Below are 22570 nucleotides of genomic sequence, written 5' to 3'. Positions count from 1 at the left end.
TCTAGGTTCACCAAGAATGACAGAAGACAGACACAGCTGCAAGTTAGACATTAATAGGCACATATTTCACACTGTGTACAGTAACCTGCTTCATTACCACATTCAGAAACAAAGCTGTGGTTCATGTATAATTTAGTAAAAGATGCAGGTCAGTGTTCTAATCAAGAGTGTCCTATTTTTCTTCTTTATTGTGCTTGTTCTGCTGTCACGATTGTCTTGTAATGCTGATGTTTGTGACTTGAGGACATCTTGGCCCAGATGAACTTCTCATAAATCCTCTGTGCTCTCCTCGTTAGCTTCTCTAGAGTGTCGCAGTTTTTGAACTCTTGACACGCAAGCCAGAACGTCAGGTTTTCCCCACAGAACTAAGAAAGTTTAAATGCTCATGAACATTATATTTCTGCAAAAGGGGTGTCTCAAGTTCTTCTCCCAATTGGCTTATCTCAATTAATCAGAGAATTCAACAATAATATGCAATAATATTATGTAAGAATGCATGATAATGGGTTGAATATTTTTGCACTCAATCAATCCAAAAACAATTCAAATAAGCCACCCCTGGACAAGTCAGAAGTACTTACTGTACATTCTCTTTTAGCCCAAGAAGTCCAGAGATGTCCTCGAGAGCCCAGTCATTATTGAATTTGAATGACACTCGCTGTTCTTCGTGAATTTTAATTTGATGGTATCTCAGTCTGCATGATGCCACTGAATCCTCAGAGATTTTTCCTTGGATTTCTTCCAACCTGACAGCCTCTCACTTGTGAGGGCCAGCGTCAGAGTGAAATTCCAAGTTCAGGAATTAACTGTGATATAAATGCACACACTCCTGCTCCCTGGTCATCACTCCCTGGTGACTTGCTCTCTGCACCCTCGGCAAACTGTAATTAGACATAACCACATGAATACCGTAAGTCCGTCAAACCTTGTGCTCCTCCTGAATGTTTAATTAAAGAACATATCATTGCTGTGTCAAATCCAACCCCCGCCAGATTCTACACAGTTAAAGCATTACATTACCTAAGCTGTCATCCTGCTAATTATTCATTTAGCTCATATTCAAGTCTTTGAGAGTTTTTTCAGTCACAGGTTAAGCAGTCACGAGTGTCTTGAGGTAGTTTTGCCTTCCCATCTTTCTTTTGTGGTTTGTAGTACTTATTACTTCTCCTTTATTATCACTGATGGTTCTTTGTGGTTTTTTTTGGTTACTTCACAGTAAATTAAGATCATTCTTCAAGTGGATGCCCTTGAAATTGTGTTCTTTAAGTGTGAAATGTAGATACATACAATATCCATCTATAAAAATTAAAGAAGATATAAGGAAAGAATAAAAAAATATTAAAATAAAATATAATCTAATATATTTAATTAGAATGCAACTGAATAAACAAACACAATTATTCATTAACAATGAATATGTGGTGCACGTGTGCAGTTTTGTGCAAAGTTATGTATACAATATTACAGTGTATAACCAACTAAACACTTCATAGCAGGTGAAGAGGTGCAGGGATGTGTATATTAATAAGTTATGTGATGGATCTGATTTGAGATCGAATCCTACCCAAGATAAATGAATTAAAGGGGCTACATATAAGATATACACAGGAGTATTGCAATCAAAACGAAAAATATTGGAATGAATTTCTTACATACAGCTCCTATTACTGTGTGAATGAAGGCCCTGACACACAAAAAAAATCTGTCAGGATCAACCAGGTTTTACCAAGAACTAGAGACTGTTTGAATTCTTTGTTTTGTAATTGGCCAGATATCGGTCCTGAACTGGCTGAATCTGAATGCTGTAGTGTGAGGGATTAACAGACGCCATTTTAACTTCATTGGATGCATCAGAGTCTTCCCGATTTCAAAGTATTAAACATTGGGCATGAGCAGAACTCCACGATAACCAATGAGAGTGAGTTGACTGGGAAACAGATGTTGCGTAGTTTTGTTTAGAACCGTAACTTGTACGAGCCAAGTTGATTCCGTCTTCTCAGCCATGACTTCATCCACAGTTTTTTTTGCATTTCTCAGCACAAAACCATTGCACACACAACAGCTATAAACTGACAACGCCGACAGTCCATGTCTGTTTAAATTCTGAAGTCACAGTTTCTGGGAGATCCCGAATCCCTGGAATCTCCTCCCTGAAATCGTCAAGTGTGTGGTCCGGCGTCTTGACAGGATCGTCTAGTCTGTGCTTTCTCAGGATTAAAACATTGGAAATTGGTTACAGAGTTTGTTGTGTCTGTGGTCTCCCACATTTTTCAAATCAAGTCAGACTAGCTGCAGGCTACTGGTTTCAGACCATGACAATCCAGTGGTGTTTCAACAAGGTAAAGAAGGCAACTGCTTAGCTGATAATGAAAGTGCACAGCAAAACTAATTTGTGCAAACATCCCTTCAGTTCTGTGCTCAGCAATTAAACCACAGCTGGAAATCCCACAATGTCGATAGGCCTAGGGCCCCCTTTTGCCTGGGGCTCACAAAGTCTCTTGAAACACGCCTGCATCAGTTGCTCTTATTTTTCTTCCTCTAAAATGTTCGTTTTAAAAAGCAATAATAGATTCATTGTGATCTCACTGGTTATACCAGTTTCTTTTTCTTTTCTTTTTTTTTAATCGCATTATTTATTTCCTCACTAGAACGTTTTGTTGACCTGAAACAAAGCCACCTCTGTTGCACCAGTCAAGCAACATCACACAGTAATCCAGTGACACATACAGCCCATGTGTCTCATGACTGCTTGTGCATGTGGAGTCTTATCATAATCATTTCTGTAACCTTTAGCAGAGCGACACCGGTCGAGTTGCCACAGACAAGCTTCCTCCTTTTTGTGATAAAAATGCAGTTTCACTTTTCATTATCTGTGATCCACATGATTTCTGGTCAGTATGACACGGTGATGCAGACATTTCTAAAACTCACATCACTAAATATATGAAAAATCAATGAATGAAGTATAACTAAGTGACTTTATTTTAAGTGTGCCTAGAGAGAGGTTTACAGTATCCAGACCTAGTTTGTAGCTATCACTTACAATTAACATTTAAAACAATTCCTTTTATAAGATAAAATGTACATTTATCAGTCCTAACAGTCCCAGTTTGTACACACGGTGGGAATACAGCTTATAACAGTTTATGGTCGTAACATCTTGGCATCAGTGTCAGCATTTAACAAATAAATAATCCACATCTAAATGACATCTATTGCTTTTATAAGGTAACAGCAACGTTCTAATATGATACCAGCTCTTGAGTCTGTGAATGGAAGGTGATGTGCACCACTTATACTTCCTGGCATCGCTCACAGAAAGTCCCTAACAGTTTTTCATACTGTGTAATCGCGGCATCTCTATGAAATCATTTCTTGTGCTCTACAGGCGCTATATATCACAACAGGTGCAACCTCAAAACACGACTTTCCCAACTGCAAAGGAAGACGTGAAGGTGCTGAAAATGGATGCGTTTGGTTTGAATCACCAGCCGTGGTCCCAGAACATACGCACCAAAGCCTTTCTCAAGTCGTCCAGCATTGGTCTCAGCTTCACTGTCCAGCTTCTACAAACTCAATGGCCCCATTAGCTGTTTTCCTTACATCTTCTCCAGGTCTGAAGTGGAGTCCATCAGAGCCTGGTATATGTCAGACCTGAGGAAACGTGGGTAAGAGTCCCTCTCCATTAACCCATAGACAATCCTCTGTGCATCACTGAAGCACTGTGGGGTGGCTGCGTTAATGTTCCGCCGGATCAGATCCCTGGTCTTGTGATCAATGTTGATCTGGAAGTATGAGGCAACATGATACTTAAGCACTGGCAGGGCTTGTAAGTATAGTAGAATAGTAGAAGCATACATCTGTCAGCGTTATAAAAACCTCTGTGGTTACTTACCTCTCTTGGAGCCTCTGCTTGGATGTAGCGTTTGAAGATCTTTTTGGCTCTGGAGGACATCCTGAAGGAAGACTTGATCTTCCTATAGTCCTCACACACCAGCCAGAACTCAATGTTTTCATCACTGAACTCTGACTTCAAGAAGGCCTGGAATATCTTCATGCCATCTTAATAGTTAGGAAAGACAATCAGTTAGCAAATGTTGTGAAAACACACCGACTGTGAAACCTAAAATGTTGTGTTTATTAACTTACATTTGGATGACAGAAGTCTCTCCAGTGAGTGTGACCACTGGGAAATTTCTTCAAAACAAAGCCTGTAAAAGAACAGCACTGTTACCAACACATACAACAAAAATAGTTTGATTAGATTATAATTTTCCAGTTCGAATGTTTTTTTGTTTTTTTTTACTAACCCATCAGTGTTCTCAGGTTGAGACGATCTACAATGCAGCCGAAACTTCAAGTTTCCTCCTCTGGTGAAGCAAACCAACACTAATTTCACTCACATGTTTGTGTTATGATTCAGGATTGTTCAGCACTGACATGGACTGCTGTTAGAGGAATTATTCACAAACTGAAATAGAACGTTTACCTCTTATTCTCCATGTTTTTGTTGAAGTGCTGCAGCTCCGTTGGTGGCGGTGGGACTAGACTTGGCATGGCAACAACACTTTGTACATGTGTGATCGCTTCCTGAGCGGCACTTGCTGCAGACAAGTATGACACCTCTCCAGGTGCCGGTTGGCTACAATTTTGAGGAACCTGCTCTACATGGACTTATATGAGTACAGCAAAGAGTCTGAAATGAATTTGGCAAGTATCGTCACACAACAGCTAACCACAGAAAAAGAGGAAACAGGGTGTGACGCAGATGCACAAACTGCATCTATGGCTGTATGTCTGTACTGTGCTTAATGTGCATCATAGCATTGTTTGGTCTGGGGATGCAAATGAAGCAGTGGAAGATGTAACTGCAGATAAGCAAATGTTCTAGCCTCGGTCCGAAATTATTTTGAGAACACATGCTAAAAACCTTTCAGTTTCAATACACTCCACAATGGAGCTATTTTCAGTCCTCACATGTAAAACAAACCCATGAACGTCCACTTCAGCCTTATGCAGCATTTCCAATTCAAAACGTTTTTTTGTTGTATCAGAAAATTTTGTCAAAGAAAATAACTAATGACAATTATATCTATTTCTCTGATGACTTATGTCTTTGGAAAGAAGACATTTCATCTTCTTCCTGTCCCACTGAACTCATAAGATAACACTGCATCCTCCATCAGTTCAAGGCATGTTTGCTGTAGTTTAACTTAGATGAAAAGACTGATATCACTTTCATGTCTGTGTGAAAGCACCCTGTGGAACACACTCTTGACAAGGGCCACATCGACTTCTCGTCTTTTCGGCTGCTTGTTTGACACCAACTTAGCCTCAAGTCTTCAGTGCTGCTCCACACCACAGACTCCTTCAGAAATGTGTTCTAGACTCCCACAAACAAAACATGTCTACAAGAAATCTTTTGTAACAGGTGCAGTTAAATTGTGGGAGCTGAAATTATTATGCCTCTGTTTCATGAACAGAAACGATGTAACATTATTTGTATGCAGTGTCCTTCCTGTTTGTTTGTATGCACCAGCTGCTGCACCACTGCTTAATGATCAGGTTTATAAGTAAAATTCACGTCTGATGCTTTTTGTGGACACTTATTTGTGTTGCATTCTTTGTGTGTTTGTTTGAAGCCTCCAAGCTTTTACTGTGGCAACGCTGCTGTTGCCTCCATCTGTCTTGGTATTAAAAACAGAAAAGAAATTCACCTTCTTTGTGCAGCGCGGGAATGTCACCGGGCGACACAGCTAGATCTAAACACCTCGACAATGGGTAACCGGTGTGGAGCTGACAGGTTTAATCACAACTGTGTCAAACAACAAACTCATCTGACAAAGGTTTGAATGTAACAGAGTTAACCTGAATTTATTTGCCTGTAAGTGAACTCCAAGCTCTCCAGTTTTTACTGTCTTTGTTTTTAAATAGTTGTTGTTCGTCTTGTTTTTGATTTGAAGCCTGAGACAATTTTGCACATTGCTGATAATAATTAGTCAAGTAACCTAACCTTGGTTTCCATGTGACAAGGACAAAGGATCTGTGGTCCACGATACAAGATAATAAAAACGATATAAGATGGATGCTGTGCTGTTGTGCACACTTACACTTACTGCACAGTTACAAGGAAACTCCATGTTGGAGTTTTAAGTCGGACAGTCGTTTCTCAAGATATATACTTGGCATAATAATTTAATACGTCCTACCAACTTTATTTATGTGTGCTACAGCTTATTTTGTCTAATAAGCTGGTCTGACATAAGTCTGTCGTCCAGCATCACGTACATGGCACACTGACACATCAAAGTGACACTAACTGTTGCAATGACATCAACAACACAACCCAGAATACACACACACACACACAGACAGAAAGAGGAAGATGCAAGGCTATGTGCCACGTGTGTGATGCTGAGTCAGTTGAAGCCTGCTATGTATGTGGGTACTGCACTAAATGAGAACAAACACAGAACATACCAAGCAAAGTGTGTGAGTAAAGGAGTTGCTCTTGCACATACTGTTAGTCGGTCTTATCTTCTGTTTTGCTTGACAGGAAATGTTTTGTGACAGTGCTCAGCTGTATCGCAGCCATTTTCTTTATCGGTTGCAACACCCATTTGTGAGTTTCCCCCGTCTTTACTGTTGCCACTCTGACTTTGCTCAGTTTCAGTCATTTTTCTATTTCACTTCCTTCATGCGGTATTTTTGCGTATAGCTACAGTCTGAGCAACATGTTGCCACTCAACAAATGCAGATTAAACATGGTTTGTCAACACTTTAATTTTTTCTTTCATATTCGAACCCTTGTTCTACAAAGAGACAAATGTAGACAGAGCTGTTGTAGGGAGCTGAGGAAGTTGCGGGGAACTTTCAGATCAGCATCTACCAAAACTTAAAAAAAATAAAAAAAAATAAAATGAATCCCCATTCATTTAACACCACCAATATAAACAGAACAAACTGTTTGTCCAACACCTCCCAGCAGTCACATGAAAAAACACACACACACACACTGTGCCTACTTCCTCTTTCCAAACACGAAAAACACACCAGACAATGAATATGTAGCAGTTGTTTGTACAAGAAGGAACGCTATTCTAAAACTTCCATGATTCGTATCAATTTAAATCCAATACCGTCTTAACATAATATCTAAAAGTAATTCAGAAAACCTGCTTCATTGTGCTTTTTATTCAATGTAATGCGTTTTACATTCTATCTAATGCTGCCTCAAACTCTGCACGACACTAATCTTATTTTGAAGGGCGATTTACATAAATCCAAATGAGCTGCTGCTTCAGAGAGGAGTTTTTCCCTCTCATCAGATTCTAAGACGTGACTAACATCCTCACAGATACTTTTTTTCGTGACGAATGACCTCACCTTCCAACATGAAACCAGCCACAGTGCCAACAAAAGCACAGCCCTGCCCTTGTGTTCTATGTCTCACAGCAAGCAAGTTGTCTGTTCCTGTTGTGCTTCGTATACAAATGTCTCCTGTGTGTACAGTCAGTATGTTGTAGAACTACACAGATGAAGGCCAGAGGAAGTTTCCACAGCAGTGACCTGACTGTGAAGCAGGTTTTTTCTTTTTCCTTTTGTTAAGTTGTGCATTCTCTTGCTCTGCAGGCTGTTGCTCGAAGGGTTCTGTTGCCATCTGGTGTCTACTTGGACAATGACCATATATCAGTATACAGACAAGTCTTCTCACACAACAGCAAAGGTCATTTGCATTTCATTCAAAACTATTACACTATTACACCCAGATGTCCCTCAGTATACGAAAGTTTTTTTTTCCCTCCCCGAAGACATTTCAAAAGCTACAATTTGAAATTGAAAAGAAAGCATAATCACACACTCAACTAAAGTTTAACAACACATTTATTAAGGTAAACTTCAAAGAGCACTTAACACTATACTCACACATTTTTAGGTTAAACTTCTATAAAGCATACATGACCTACATTTGAATAATCAGTTTAATAAAGTGTTCATAATACTTTACAATCATCCATTTTTTTTTTCCATTTTTTATTTCAAACTCTATATGGTAGTGGCGAGAAATCAAAGAAATTGAAATGAACACATGCAGTATAATACAAAGCTTGTGTCCCCTTGAGCTGCACCTGTCTACTCTACTGAATCACACGGACTGGAAAAAAAAAGTTATTTGTGCTACATTTAGGGCCTGGATTGTACGATAAACCTGTTATCCACACTGAAATGAAAGAGTGCTACGGCAGATCACAGTTGGGGAGAAGATGTTGCTGTCAGCCTGTCAGCTTTAAAACAGTCACGTTGAATCATTTCTCCTCAGGAGTCCCTGATAGATATCTGATTTTAGGAAGCGTGGGTAGCAGTCCCTGGCCATCAGACTGTAGATGAGCTTCTGTGCCGTGTCAAACGAAGTCAGCGTCGGCTTGGAGATGTTCTTAGTTATGTTTTCCCTGGTAGTGCAGTCTATGTTGATCTGGAATTAATCAACATTGCCCAGGGGCCTATTACAGCGTCTATTTTCATCTTTGATCTGTGTAATATTCTTGAAGAAACCATTCTGAAGCATCTTGAGTGCATTTTAATCAAATTTCACCAGCTTTACCACCATAAAAGGCACAAACGCACAGCTTTATGCAGCTGCTGTACAACAATAGTGAATTCAGATTACAATCAATAGTACAAATGACAAGTTTGAGTTGCATTTACGGTGATTTACCTGTCTGGGTGCTTCTGTTTGGACAAACTCTGAGTAGATTCTGTTGGCAGATGATATCATCTCTGGGATCGTCTTGATTTTTTTGTACTCCTCACAGGCAAGCCAAAACAGTATGTTCTCCTCACTGTACTCGGACTTCAGGAACTCCCGGAAAGCTATCTGTCCGGCTGGAAAATGTGAAATGACTGTAAGCACATTGTAACTGTATATACGAACATAATATGTGTAAAGTCAAAAAGAGACCCTCACCTTTACAACCAAGGAGTTTGTCCACAGACTCACTCCAAGTCTCAACATCCTCCAGCGGATCCTTGGGAAAGCAACACAATCTACCCTTGAAAAGACCATCAAGATCAATCACTAGCCCACTTATCTGTGAAGTCAACAGCATGCAGCACACCTCTAAACCTGACTGGCAGGCCAATACATTAATCATTAAAAGTGTACGGAGACGTGTAAACATTCAGTTTACATTGATCGTCCTCCAGTCACTACAAGCATCTTCGTAAATGATGACACAATGCAAAGTGTGACTTACAGTGAGTGAAAAACTCCTTGGTATTTTCCACATGGCTGCTGTTTGAAAATGGAAAAGGCCCAATAATCAAATATGCAGTAACTCACTTTATCGCCATCTCCTCGTCCTCTACGAAGGGAGACAGAGATAAGATCCTGCCAGACTGAAGATGGGGTTGTGATTGTTTGGAAATGAGGGAGTCAAGTGACTGAACAAATCTGAATGACCTCCTCCACCCAACATGAATGGAATATATGGAAATGTGTATGCAAAGCGCTGCTGTTGTTGTTGTGTGGAATGACAGGACACACATCTGTCATACATGGCGGAACAGAGAGCTCACCTGTGATAAAAGCTGACCACACTAATGGAATCCAGATGATTCAAACCAACACAAATGAACTTCATTTAATAACATCTACGATCCAATAGTGAGCACAACAAGTTATGATGAGGAATTGGACTTTTAAGGAGTGTGGTCATAGAATGTGCTTTTGTGGGGGAGAACTACGTGTCAAAGTCAGGAAATATCCTGACCATAAACAAATAGCTGCAAACAAATTCACTATTAAGAAAAAGGCTTGCTCGCCTGCTATTTGCATATCAGAAATGTTTCCTTATTCATCATGGTGACAAAACCATAAACAAGCACTGATTTATTAATGCGCCTCAAACACCATACCCCTGCTGATTCAGGTCACTGCTGACACTTTGAACAGAAATGCTGTGGATGAAATGTGCACTGACAGAAAAATAAGAGTCTTAAAACACTATAGCTCATTTAAACGGGGCTAAAACCCCATTTAGTCTGGATTTATTTCTAAAGCAGAGTCATATGACTTGATTTTAATCCCATCCTGAGTGCGTATCTGGGTGATTTTTCACCACCTAGACTTACAGCTGCAAAAGCCTATTTCTCTGAACTCGCTAGTTCTAATAGTTTTTTCATCCTTTTGTCCCTTATTTTTATCCTCAGGGGGCCATTAATGTTCAGTATTTTTAAAGTCTCACAAAAATCCATCTGATCATTGAGACATTTCCATCTGGACCAAAGTGGCGGCATGACAGACGATGCTGCTAAAAGCGATGATGGTTTGATGCAAATTCTGCACATGCACAATTTAGTCAACCTTGAAGGTAATTTTGCCATTTTGCCGTCTTGATTGCAGGAAAAAAATCACAAAAATGACCATCGCTCATGTGAGAAACAGATGTTGGGCAAAGACTGAAATTAATTTTCCCCTTGCTCATTGGCAGTGGTGTGATTACATACGGCTAGAACGGAGTCAACAGCAGTATTTACATAAAGTCTACAGGGCACTTTTCACTTTCCACCAGTGAATGTTCACTTGTTTGATTACTGATTCACGACGCTACCGTTTAAACGTAAACATTTTGCCTAATGCCTGCGAGCATTTACCTACTCGTTGATTTCATATTGTTGTAATTTAAATCATACTGAACACAACCAAGGTTTATCTAACTTTGAATTCAGACGAGTTACAACATGTGTAGGACTGTCCTCAGCTCCTTTATATTATGAATAGTAATATTTCAGTATTGACATGCTCAGTGCATTCTGACTTTTCCTGACCTTTCTGACCACTGCTGGAAATGTGACAGGCCCCAAACAAACCAAGAATGTAAATCACAGCAGGTGATGGAAAACACCCAGGCTGCTGTATTTGCATGTAAGTAGGCGCGCCAAGTTGAGGAATTTGTTTTTCAAACAAGGCACAAAGTAAGGATTATCTTAGAACAATCACTGCAGAGGATTGCAGTGAGGTTTTGTCTTGTTATGATTTTTGCCTCACTTGTTCCTAAATTCCCGAGTGCAATGATTTGTGACCGCCCAAGGACATAGGGGACTTCATTCAACCTACGTACAAGGATTCCGGTTTTTAAAAAAGTGCTGTGATTGATTTTCAGGCCTTCACAATGACACCTCGCTTGGAATGCAGCAGTTTACTGATGCTTAATACTAATTTGCAGTTTTCCCATGTAACACAAGGTGGCACTCCAGACGCCCCACACACACACACACACACACACATGCGCCTTTCCTTTCACATCCCTAATATGTCCACTTTCTCTGAAATTGGGGACAGCATTGCATTCCAGTGTGTCTCTTCACTCTGGCTCCTGCTTGCTTTATTTATTTGAAAGTGAATTGGACTTTGACTCTTCTGCTGAAGCTGCTGAAGTCCCACACTGGCGAGGAGAAGCTGTTGTCGAGTGGAATTGTGACCAAAAAAACCTGTTTAAATTAGATTTCAAGCCAGGGAAAACAATTCCGTAAGCATGCATTTGATTCAGTTCAGGTGTCCCATCTCTTTCTTTCACCGTTCAATGGATACCTGCTTTCTACCGCCATCCTTGCGGCAGGTGATTCAGCGGATATATAAATGTGAAAAATACAGATAAGTCTTTTCGTGACAATAAGCACGGCACATCATTTAAATTCATGTATTATCCTGTCTGTCTGTCCTGAGTCTCTCCTGCACTTGGCTGCAGTCTGTTTTCTTCCTGGTTGAATGTATTCGGATTGTTCTTTTGTGCTGACAGTAAACAAAATGTGAACAAAAAAACACATCGAAATATCATCGTGTATATATACGGAAATATTAAATATATTTAGCGTGAGCGGACAATGGCACACATCTGTGACAAGACAGGGTCTCAGCAATGTTGATGCTGCTTATTGTCTGGGAATAACAAAGAAGATTAAGATTTTATGCCGGGGCTGAGGTCCGATGATTCAGTAGCTAATTCTCCTTCAATTAAGTCGGCAGGTGCCAGGGGCAACTGTTATAACATCACCCATAAGAATTTGAACTCCCATTTTGATTTAATTGTAATGAATTAATCAGTGGGATGTTGAGGTTTTACCAAATGGAAATTCACGTCGAGGCTCCTATTGGATGATACCAGCTGTCAATCACACTCATAATTCACTGTACTTTCTAATTAGTTTTCCTCTAAATGGGAACATCATTTGACCAAATTCACATCAAACGCTATTGAAGAAGACCAGGTTTAGACATGTACTCTTCAGGACAATTTGTAAAAGTGTTTTGCACCCAGTAAATTTGTTTTGTGAAATGTCATTGTTTTTGTGCGTGTCCTAAATGTAACTTTGTCTCTAACTTTGCAAAAGTGTTTCACACTCTCTATATTGTTTTGCACATACGGGCCAGGATTGCATTGCCAAACTAAGGAGCGACAAAGTTCCTGTTGCAGCTGCAAACCTCAGAGCATACAGAGCCTCCACCGTTACGGCCTGTTCACAAGAGAATGAGTTAAAGAGAAAGGTTTTGTATCATTTTCTTTTGTCTTTTTATCCACATGGATCCACTGATGGGGCCACACGGTTGGTGTAGTGCAGAGGACCGAAACTGATATTTGGAACCAGCGATGTGGGAGCCCTAAAATTCTATTTTTAAAAAAGTCCCAGAGTGGAAAAACTCTCAAAATGCCACCCTTGCATTTTCATGTATACAACCAATACACAACTTTGAGAAGACGATGGTGTTGTAGCATAACTATCTTATCTCATAAAGAGAAAACTATCTTGTTTTTCTCCCCCGTGGCAGTTCTCCGCTCCCATAGAAACTGAATAGTGTCACCAGAAACACTATCCAGACACTGACATTCACTTGTGCAGGCATAACTGTATTGTGCGCCATCAGTGACAACATTTACTGAACAATGAAAACACAAGAGGGAAGTTGAAACACAATGAATACCAACAAGCAGTATCAGATCTGGTACAGGAGGGACGTTTGAATCACTGTAGCCGGTCGCTATTTTTAGGATAAATAAGCTCAACAAACAATGACTGAATAAAACGCAAGAGACACAATGAGCCGCGTGTGATGTCTAAACATTTTCATTTTGTGTTATCTTCACACACGCACTGCTTGTACTAGTTAGTGACTGTTTGCAGCAGACATTTGAGGGAGATGTTTGCAGGTCCAGAAGTTTCCTTGTAAACATGCAGAAACCTACTTTCTGCAGGATGACTAACAAGCAGCTGCTTTCAGAGGTGTAGGAAGTTTCTTTTCCTCTTATAGGTTTCTATGATGCAACACACTTCAGTTTAAGCATAGTGTGAAATATTGAAGGTACAAACCGTCACCTTGAGACTTTCAAATTGAACACACCATTCTGTTTGCCGTTGCATCGGAAGTTATTTGTCGGTATTGTTGAAGGGCAACAACATCAGGTGCGGAAAAAAAACCACGATCATAATGCTTACTGTGTTTACCAGACGAGCACATCTCCTGTCAAGTGGGAAGCTTCTGAAAGCCGAGTTCACAAGTTTGCCACGTCTTCATGAAAGTTCATTTTTCCTGACAGTTAATATGAAAGTTCATTTTAAACGTCTACGAGTTTGTAATGTTCGCTGTTGCCAAGCAATCTCCTCGCGACTTAACCAAGCACGTTGTGTTTAAAACTTGACAGGTCATAAACATAAGTCCCACTTGAGCCTGGGATATAGACGCAACATTAAATGGTGTGTCTCTATTTAAAACACTTGTCTCTCTAATACAGAGATGGGCAACATGATTTTCTTCCAGAGGGTTACACTGACATGAATGAAACAAGCAAAGGGCCACAACTACAAGTTTTTAAAGAAATAATAATCATTAAATCCATATTGATGTGCAACACGAGTAACATTTACATTTCAAAAGTAAAAATGCTGTAAATGAGCCAGGGATGCACTGTCTTTGGTAGAGGGGGATGGATGTAAAGGATTGCAGTGAGGTTGGATGGATGTAAAACTACTGTCAGATTTTTGCCTCAAAAGAAGATTCTTTTGTTTGAGACAGACTCCAACTCTAATACAGAAAAATGGCATCGCTTTAAGTTGCCTTATCCTGTTTTTAACAAACCGTGATGTCTTCAGGCCAGCTGTTTTCTTCATCTTTTCTTTCCCCCTCAAAGTTATTCCATTACATCTTTTTTTCAGAGGCAGAAATTTAAATACCAATGGGAAAAGAAAAAAAGAAATCAGCCAGCAAATAGTTTTTTCTGTGGGCAGTTAAGAGTTTAAGCAGTGGTGAATATGACACACCAGCTGAGTTGCTCCCATTGTTAACACATCATTATGTTCTACCAATCCTTGTCTGATTATTCGTGTAAGAAGACAGCAGGAAGTGTCTTACACGTGCGCCACTGCATTCTGCCTGACATGTGTGTTAATGAGCTAATCTACAACGTCTTGGGACATATTTTATTTTCTACATACATATGTAGGAGTTTGGGGGCGATCACCGACAGCTGGGAATGAATACACATTTGTCTTGGTATGAAGTATAGTTTGTGCATACATACATACACAGTGACATACAGTGAATAATTCTGTGCTAGAGTTGATAAGGTCCATTAATATTTCAGTGGTTTGGAATCGGGAGCTACACACAATCACAATTTCCCCTCCAACACGTTACACACATTGTGACTCACTTTGTCACATTTAGAAGCGGTCACTCCAACTAAAGGCCTCATTAAAGCCACTTTTGTAAGAAAGTGTTTATTTGAATTACTTCACATATTACAATATATACATTAACAACAGTAAGACAAAGCAAATGATCACGACAGAACATAAATTATATTCGACGGCAGCCGGCTGATTAACAGCAATAATAATCACCACAAGATATTATGCATTTTCTGTGAGTGGAAATGAGATATTCTAAATATTAACAGAAATTCAAGAGTTGCAGGCATTGGGATAGTGCACAGGATCAAATCCATTTTAATGGTATACACCCACTTTAGGTTGTACACGAAATCTAATTAATGTTACACATAAGGTGCTATTGTTGGACTGGAAGACAAAGAAGTGTAACATGAGTCACTGAAATGCAGCTATGGGTTCAGTAATGATCAGCTTGTTAGTCAGTTTAGATCTTAATTTAGTGACTTTTAGAGGTGATTATTTATTAATTATTCAAAATTTTTCTGTGACAGAGCTGTTTTCCTGCATGCTTCCTGTCCTCAGAAGCTGTATAACTTTACATCTAGATTTATATTTACATTTACACACATGGCAGTGGTGTTGGTCCTCAACTAGAGCTCAAGGAAAGACAAACAAATACATTAACAATTGCTTGTATGGCACAATGCATACTCCTCTCACCGTGCTGCAAATCTCTCTGATAACGGTTGTGTTTCACGGCGCGTGAACGAGTGTCCGCACGTCTGTTACAACTACCAGGCCGAGGACGGAGTCGTGGCCTCGCCTCTCTCATTGAACACACAGGAGCGCGACCTTCTGCGAAACATGGTGGCCCCGGGGCCTTTCTGCCGGGTGAGGCGCAGATAAATGTCAGAGTGCAGGAACCGAGGGTAAGAGTCCTTTTTCATCAGGCTGTAGACTTTCATCTGCGCAGCTTCAAAACAGCTCTTTGTGGGCGTCGCCATCTCCTTCTGGATGGCCATCTTCGTGTTGTAGTCGATGTTGACCTGAGAGAAAGAACATTGGGAGTAAAAAAAATGACCCACAGAAGCAAATCGACTTCATGTAAACTCTAAACGGGTGCATTGCCTGATGAGGCACAGTTCAGTATTATCAGTCTACAAATAACGCTGGGCCTTGTCGTCTTTGTTTGACTGAAGTTCAGAGAGACGCTCCGAATGAACTAGCACACTGACTGTATCAACTAGTGATGAACATTGAGGGGAAACCCCAACATCCTGAGTGAATGAGAAGAGTAAGTCAGATTATTTTAAAAAAGATGGAGAAAATAAACACCTCCAAGTTCTGGGACATAACATAACATAACTGAAGTATGAAAATACATAACATTTTATGTCCACTTCAGTTAAGAGGCCTTCATTGTTCATAGTATCGTACTTATGTGTCACTTTTGTTTCTAAACCATGTTTAATTGTAATTTCATAGTTATTGCACAGTTTTATTCTGTCTTCCTTTTATACGTGGAAAGTGCCTATGGTCGAAAACAGCTACATTAATAAAACAATTGTTATTGATTACTATTATTTCTTAAAGCTTCATGTGAAGTATGTTTAGTGAATAGTTTTCTCTGTTTTTCTTGGCATCAAGTGAGGTCAAGTTCAAGCTTTCTTGGTATCAATACAGATGATAAATATTATTATTATTATATTATATTATTATTAAGTGGCGTTAGCTTTTTTAAAAGTAATGACTGGAAGAAAATCCTGATTATGATGTGCAAAGTGTCATAAACATTCAAAACACACATGCATATGAAACTGCAGTATCTACCATCTACCATCAAATACCTCATGTTGATTTAAACATTATGGGCTTGAATTAAATGTACTTGTGCACGTATACTGTGCACTCTCATGCCACTGCAGCATGCTCCAAAAACCATTCAAATTTGCATGCACATTCATCTTAGACTGAAAGTGTGTGGGTGACTCCCACGCACACTTGTTTCAGACCAATGTCAAAACCTCACGACAACCTCGTGACTCGACACCAAACTAAACGCTCAGAGAGCGCACCGGGCGGCCATCGCGGTGTCGCAGCAAAGTTCACTGTCTTGCACAGAAGTGGTCGGAGTTTTGCGGCGTCGCATGCGCGCCACATGACCTTGGACGGTTTCCTGCGTCTGACAATCATTCACAAACGTGAGCCTGCAGCAGAATCCTAATTGTACATTGAGCTTTACAACTCACCCGCTCTTATTATCATGAAAAAGGGCATCAATATTTGAAACCTCCAAAAGCCCTTGGTGACAAATAAAGCAAACAAATATGTAAACTGCCAGAGTTATTTAAGCCGCTGTGGCTCTGCTTTATAGCCTAGTTGTGGTTTATAATGAATAAACATGCTGTCTCGTACCTCTTTAGGGGCCTCTGACTCAATAAATACTGTAAAAATATATTTGGCTTTGGACAGCAGCTTCGTCTCAGAATCAATGGTCTTGTATTCTTCACAGGCCTGCCAGAACTCGATGTTTTCCTCACTGAACTCTGTCCTGAGGAACTGAGAGAAGGTCTCCACCCCATCTGATATCAGAAAACAAAAACCAGAGACACTCAGTGAGTGAAATAAGGTAAACACCTTTAACTTTGTGCATTTGGGGAAACTGGTTTGATTGTATCAAGCTGTTGAGGGAGATATGGACTCCATGACATCCTCATCCCATCCTCTGTACAAACAAATGAATAACACTCTATTTTTTATTAGGTAAGGTTTACAGCTTCTTTATTTCTTTTTTTTTTTTTTCAATGACTACCAAAAGAGCAAATACAGTGGCCTACAGTGTTTTACTGTGACACTAAAATGCAACTTCTGGGATTATGAGGAAGTGTAACAGTTTCTGTATCACTACGTGTGCTAACAAACATTAAAAGATGTAGTGAAACTCTCTCCATTGACTACTTATCGCCTCAAACACAGTTTACAATTCTGCAAAGTGTTTGACAGCAGGTGAAGCCGTTTTTGTTTTTGTTTTTTTTGGCAGCGATTCTACATAGCGTCTCTTGAAAAGTCGGAGGCATTAATCTGACCTGAGTGCTTTAGCAGTTCTTCAAAGGAGTCGCTCCATTGCAAAGCCGCCTCCGGTGATATGCTGGAGAAAAGAAAATCAGAGATGCAGTCAGCTCTTCCCTAATGATGCAGCGAAAATGTTTAGGATCTCATGAGATGTCTCGTGGTCATGTTTCTATAAGTGGGCAATGAGTCATGGCGAGAGCTGAAGAGTGAGGTCACAAAATGAATAATACTTGTCCCCAAACAACATTGGCTGTATATGAAATTAATGGACTTTGCCTCACTTGCTGGGTGTAGTATTTGTCTTTTTGTGGGGACTGACGTTTTCATGAGAGCCCGACTTGGTGAGAAAAAGGCTTAGTCGACTCTTCCTCTCCTTGTCTTTTTGTCTGCAAACAACAGGGAAAATACATCAAGTTCCACAAACTTGTCTGCTTGTGCAGCTGCAGCAGAATTCACCACAATCAGCAACTTATCGGAGAATTACTCCTCTCAGACACATTTCTACAGTGGCAGCATGCACACACACACACACACACCATAAATCAGTCAACATCTTAGTGGTAAAGCTGCGAGACAAGTCACGTCTGCACGTGTCTCAACAAAAGGCAGCGGAATCAACTATACAGCCAGTCTTTCAGTCACATTACGACAAAGCTATATGGAAATATCACATAGAAATGTTGCACTTGTAAGTTTACAAACTGCCTCAATCTCCTTTTTTTTTCTACAATTAAAATGATATTCCTCACATTTCTGCTGTTAACTGTACCACTTACTGGAGTCAAACATAATATTTAATATAATATATTTGTAAAATATATAAAACAACTGAGCTTCAGACACTAACCTGTTAGACTCGTCCTTCATCTTCGGTGCTTGCAAGTTCCCTGGTCCAAGCATTTTGAAATATGCTTCCTCCTTTGGGGCCATGTAGTTGAATTGAGGAAATAGAAAAACAAGTGTCTCCATGCTGTTCTGTCTCTGTCTGGTGTGTAAAGCGACAGGCCACAAATAGCTCTCTGAAATGTTTAACCCCCATCTATCGGCTGACCACGCTGTCTTTTATAAACCTCACTGGCATTTCATTTCCCATACCTTTCGATCTACTTCCTGTAATGGTGTAATCACTTACAAGCACACAGCTTCGGCAGTGATGCAGAAAAGACGCCGCGGGTTCAACATCCTGTCGACTGTTTAGTCAGAAATCTGAAAACGGCAGCTCATTCACACAGAGTATGTGTTTTTCTTGTGTTTGTTTTGATGGGGTATTTCCTGACAGTGTCAAACATTAGGACTCTTTTTTTTTTTTTTTTTAACCTATTTTTGCATAGCGTGTTTATACACTAAAACTCTCTCACACTACAATGTACAGGTAAAGCTGGAACTTGTGTTTTTCCCATTGCCCAGGTATGATGTCACAAATCACACAATGACGCTCATGTTAGTGTTGTACCATTTTTCTTTGGTCCCTCATCCAAACTCAAAGGCAATGAACTACTTTAAGGCCCTAATAAAAACTTTAAAAAGCAAGGTTTGCTAAAATATTCACGGCTAATTGCCAGAACTTGGTTGTGCATCTTAGCACTGGAATTTGCATCACTGACAAAATGAAGATAAATAAAAGAGGGACTCGTAAGATAATACAGCTGCTGGAACGAAGAGCACGACTGGTGCTATGGATATTGAGTAATGAGCAAAGATTAGACGGAGTTTTAGCGCTTAGCGTTTTGTAAATGAACAGAAACCAATGTGTTTGTCTGCGAGAATGAAGAGAGTCCACCAGTTGACCAGGGAATATAAACTGCAGTGGTGAGTGTTAAAGGGAACACCAGTAACAAGCCAATGGTTGCGTGACATCACCATAATCTATGATTGGGAGTGAATGCTGATTACACTTGTCAAAAAAGAAAAAATTGGATTTTCACCAGTCGGGACGGGGTACAACTGGTGCAATGTCATCTCAAGCTTCTACAATAAGTGAGAGATATTGTGTCTTATAAGAGACGTGCAGCTTATTTCACTTGCACAACAAGCAGGGCCAGGTACTTCATAAGATGAAAAAAACCTGACCCAAAATGCAATAAATAATAGAATGCGTCTGGGCAGAGTCTGGGCTTGGCTCTTTCCCGAACATCAGAGCCTTAATGGTGAAAGACAAACTCGGTGTGACACCGTAGAAAGCAACAGGGGATAGATGCTTTCTGGTGTTGATGGAGACACATGTGATGTCTCTGTTAGAGAGAGGATTCCTTTTTAAAAAACATACCAGTGGAAAATCCTGACAGTATTTTCCTTAGCTCTGACAGAGAGAAAGAGAAAAACGGGACCCTTCCTGTGTTTAAATGTGTACCAAGTACAATTGTGTGACTTCACGACTGGTTTGGGAGACAATCCCGGTCCAAAAGGCAACTTGAACAAATGCAGTGGAAGCTTGGAGCCTTCTGTGCCAACACACTGAGAATCAAGATCAAAATACAATTCCAATTCTGCGTGCCGACACAATAAACATACAAAACGGGAGAAACGTCCTCTCCCAGGACGGACAGACGTGCAGTAGGTGTCACATGTACAGAAGCAAGTTCAGCAGATTCCAAAGGGAAGAGAAGAAGACGTAGACCGGGAGCATGTAAAAAAGTTTCACATTTCTGATTCTGATGGACCTTTTCTTATAGCAACCAAAGGCTCATGGGTAATGTAGTGATTCTGACCTGTCTGCCAAGCCAAACGTCTGATTGAAACATGATTCATAGATTTGACTTATGATGATTTATGGAAACCATCTATATCACTTGGATTGTCAGGTAGTAACTTTGAATTCTACTTCACCATAGAACAGAATAGTATTTTATTTAAATGACACATTAACAACACAGAACATTGTTCCAGTACAAATAATGCAACTGATGTGCTGTGCATAGAGTTTATAGCTATTGCTTGTTTGCAACGCTTGTCCCTTGTTGGGCTATGACATGAATAGTATGACAATGAAAGTTAATGAAAACTACACTTGATAATACACTAAAACGCAACTTACAATTCAAACAAACCTAATATACCTAAAAATTAATTAATGGCTCAAACTGAACACTACAGACACAGTTTTGGGGATTCACTGCTAGGAGGAGGTACGGAGTAGGAGGTACATGGCTGCAGATGTAAAAAGTTTGAGAACCACTCTCCTAGTGAATGGCAACACCTGAACTTTTGTGAAAACTGGTTCACGTCAGAAGACAGACAGGTGACTGTAGAAAAAAAAAACCTTTAAAAATGTTTTCACTTGAGTAAAACATTTGCACGTCTCAAAATAATTCCTATGTGTAATTGAAAAGAGGAAAGGAGCTCCTGCTCGACTGTGCAAAGATTGTGCCAGAGTAAGATGCTGGTTATAGCAGCTGAGAAAATAGTTTAAATGTCAAAGTCACAGAATTACTGCAGTTGTCAAAATTCCTGTGCAGCTCCAGGTAACACCAAGACTTGGATTAAACTGCATCATCCTTCCAGCTGTAAATGGATCAATCTTTGTCTGTCTGTATTATGGTTTTCTTGACCAAAAAAGCACATTTTGCAGGTGTGGCTGAAAGTGCGGTGTTGAGTGTAAAGTTGTTTGAAAGACACTCTCGAGAAAGCTGCAAATTGCATTAACCCGGGCCGAGTAATCAGCCCGTACCGACGGGCACATTTTAAACAAGCACTGCACGAGTTGATTAAAAGAGACAAATGCTGTATTGCAAATGCATGTGTGCAGCTACAGCCCAGTGGTCTGGTAAACTGAAGCTGCAGCATCCCTTTCCCCCAGGTAAACAACAGACTGCTGAATCACTGAAACCAAATTAAATAGCAGCCATTTAGCTTCGGTGTATGTATTTGCCTCTTGTCAACATACAAGATGAGAGAAACAACAAAATCGATACACACTGAGCCCAAGAAGGTTCTCCCAGCGGCTGAGCACAAAAGATTAGTACGGTTTTATTTAGTCACATTGAAATGTTTCTTGTTCCATTTTTTTTATTGTTATTATTTAGTCAGTGTTTCCCCAGCACCAGGCGTTGTGGTCAGCTGTCCATAAAATGAGACTGTCAGCAAAGAGTGAAGGAAACGCTGCAAAACTAAGTGTGTCCCTTAGAGATGCCGAAGTGCCACTGAAGCTGAAGTGCCACTGAACTCAGCCCTTATTTTTCACACTGATATGAAATCACATGACTTCTGTTTGACACATATTTTATGTTTACCCACCGCTGCTGTGAATTTCCTGTAAATGCATCAGTGAACTCAGCTGTGCATAGAGACCAGAGTAGAAGAGTTAGTTTAGTGAAAGAGGAAGTGATGGCGTTAAAATGGCAAAGTGCTGATGCGCTGAAGGGAGAAGGACGGTTGTTCTCTACTTCCTGTCTGCAAACATCTGTTTCATATATTCGTCTGCTCCTGATTTGTCGCCACATTTCACCCAAAATATCCAAGGTAAAAACCACACACACACACACACACACACAAATGCATGAACTTAAAATTTTGTGAAATTGCTTAACATTTGCATAATTTGCTTTATTCCCTTTATGTCCGTGTATTCAAATGCCAGATGAACAATGTGCCTCAGCAGCAATGCATTCATCTAAAAAAAAGGGAACAGGAGAAAGAGAGAGAGAGAGCTATTCAGGATGCTCAGCACAGAGGCCGAACATCGATAAGGCCTTGATTTTTCCCCAAGATGGTACATTATGTCAAATGAGAGCAGATGCCTGAAGAAGGTCTTCTATTTCTTTTAATCATCTGCCATATTAGACAGTCTATTTAATGGGAAAATTATAATAAGCTTACTGATATACCTATTACCTAT

The 22570-nt window shown here is 40.0% G+C and overlaps 3 protein-coding genes across 5 annotated transcripts; all 3 read right to left on the bottom strand.

The window, feature by feature from the left end:
- Positions 1–2959: 2959 nt before the first annotated feature.
- Positions 2960–5475, bottom strand: rgs13 (regulator of G protein signaling 13). Its single transcript, XM_044034414.1, has 5 exons — positions 4490–5475; positions 4311–4370; positions 4150–4211; positions 3896–4062; positions 2960–3785 (listed from the first exon to the last, which is right to left on the bottom strand). Exons 1-5 carry the CDS (start codon positions 4555–4557, stop codon positions 3600–3602), a joined length of 543 nt encoding a protein of 180 aa, XP_043890349.1. The 5' UTR covers positions 4558–5475; the 3' UTR covers positions 2960–3599.
- A 2391-nt stretch (positions 5476–7866) lies between these two features.
- Positions 7867–9411, bottom strand: rgs1 (regulator of G protein signaling 1). 3 transcript variants are annotated; one of them, XM_044034392.1, is made up of 4 exons: positions 9255–9411; positions 8966–9050; positions 8717–8883; positions 7867–8473 (listed from the first exon to the last, which is right to left on the bottom strand). In XM_044034392.1, the coding sequence occupies exons 1-4, from the start codon at positions 9285–9287 to the stop codon at positions 8297–8299; spliced, it is 462 nt and encodes a 153-aa protein (XP_043890327.1). In that variant the 5' UTR covers positions 9288–9411; the 3' UTR covers positions 7867–8296. The 3 variants fall into 3 exon arrangements, with proteins under 3 accessions (XP_043890327.1, XP_043890336.1, XP_043890318.1); XM_044034401.1 differs by having other exon boundaries at positions 8966–9045; positions 9341–9411; XM_044034383.1 differs by having other exon boundaries at positions 8966–9319.
- A 5345-nt stretch (positions 9412–14756) lies between these two features.
- On the bottom strand, positions 14757–18932 carry rgs18 (regulator of G protein signaling 18). Its single transcript, XM_044047431.1, has 5 exons — positions 18584–18932; positions 18018–18122; positions 17751–17812; positions 17080–17246; positions 14757–15710 (listed from the first exon to the last, which is right to left on the bottom strand). Exons 1-5 carry the CDS (start codon positions 18703–18705, stop codon positions 15456–15458), a joined length of 711 nt encoding a protein of 236 aa, XP_043903366.1. The 5' UTR covers positions 18706–18932; the 3' UTR covers positions 14757–15455.
- Between the last annotated feature and the right edge of the window lie 3638 nt (positions 18933–22570).

This window comes from Solea senegalensis, linkage group LG1 (assembly GCF_019176455.1).
Source record: "Solea senegalensis isolate Sse05_10M linkage group LG1, IFAPA_SoseM_1, whole genome shotgun sequence".
Taxonomy (NCBI): Eukaryota; Metazoa; Chordata; class Actinopteri; order Pleuronectiformes; family Soleidae; genus Solea; species Solea senegalensis.
The sequence above is the reverse complement of the archived record's forward strand: the minus strand, read 5'-3'. Positions and strand labels throughout refer to the sequence as shown.

What these genes read in the sequence shown, in the direction of transcription:
- rgs13 (XM_044034414.1), bottom strand. Translation starts at nt 4,557, where the DNA reads ATGCCAAGTCTAGTCCCACCGCCACCAACGGAGCTGCAGCACTTCAAC. An exon ending in AAAAACATGGAGAATAAGAG is followed by an intron (nt 4,371 to 4,489) that starts GTAAACGTTCTA and finishes TTGCTTCACCAG; the next exon opens with AGGAGGAAACTTGAAGTTTC. An exon ending in CAACCTGAGAACACTGATGG is followed by an intron (nt 4,212 to 4,310) that starts GTTAGTAAAAAA and finishes GTTCTTTTACAG; the next exon opens with GCTTTGTTTTGAAGAAATTT.
- rgs1 (XM_044034383.1), bottom strand. Translation starts at nt 9,179, where the DNA reads ATGTTTACACGTCTCCGTACACTTTTAATGATTAATGTATTGGCCTGC. An exon ending in CAAACTCCTTGGTTGTAAAG is followed by an intron (nt 8,884 to 8,965) that starts GTGAGGGTCTCT and finishes CACATTTTCCAG; the next exon opens with CCGGACAGATAGCTTTCCGG. An exon ending in AAACAGAAGCACCCAGACAG is followed by an intron (nt 8,474 to 8,716) that starts GTAAATCACCGT and finishes GATTAATTCCAG; the next exon opens with ATCAACATAGACTGCACTAC.
- rgs18 (XM_044047431.1), bottom strand. Translation starts at nt 18,705, where the DNA reads ATGGAGACACTTGTTTTTCTATTTCCTCAATTCAACTACATGGCCCCA. An exon ending in ACAAATACTACACCCAGCAA is followed by an intron (nt 17,813 to 18,017) that starts GTGAGGCAAAGT and finishes TCTTTTCTCCAG; the next exon opens with CATATCACCGGAGGCGGCTT. An exon ending in AGTCAGAGGCCCCTAAAGAG is followed by an intron (nt 15,711 to 17,079) that starts GTACGAGACAGC and finishes TCTTTCTCTCAG; the next exon opens with GTCAACATCGACTACAACAC.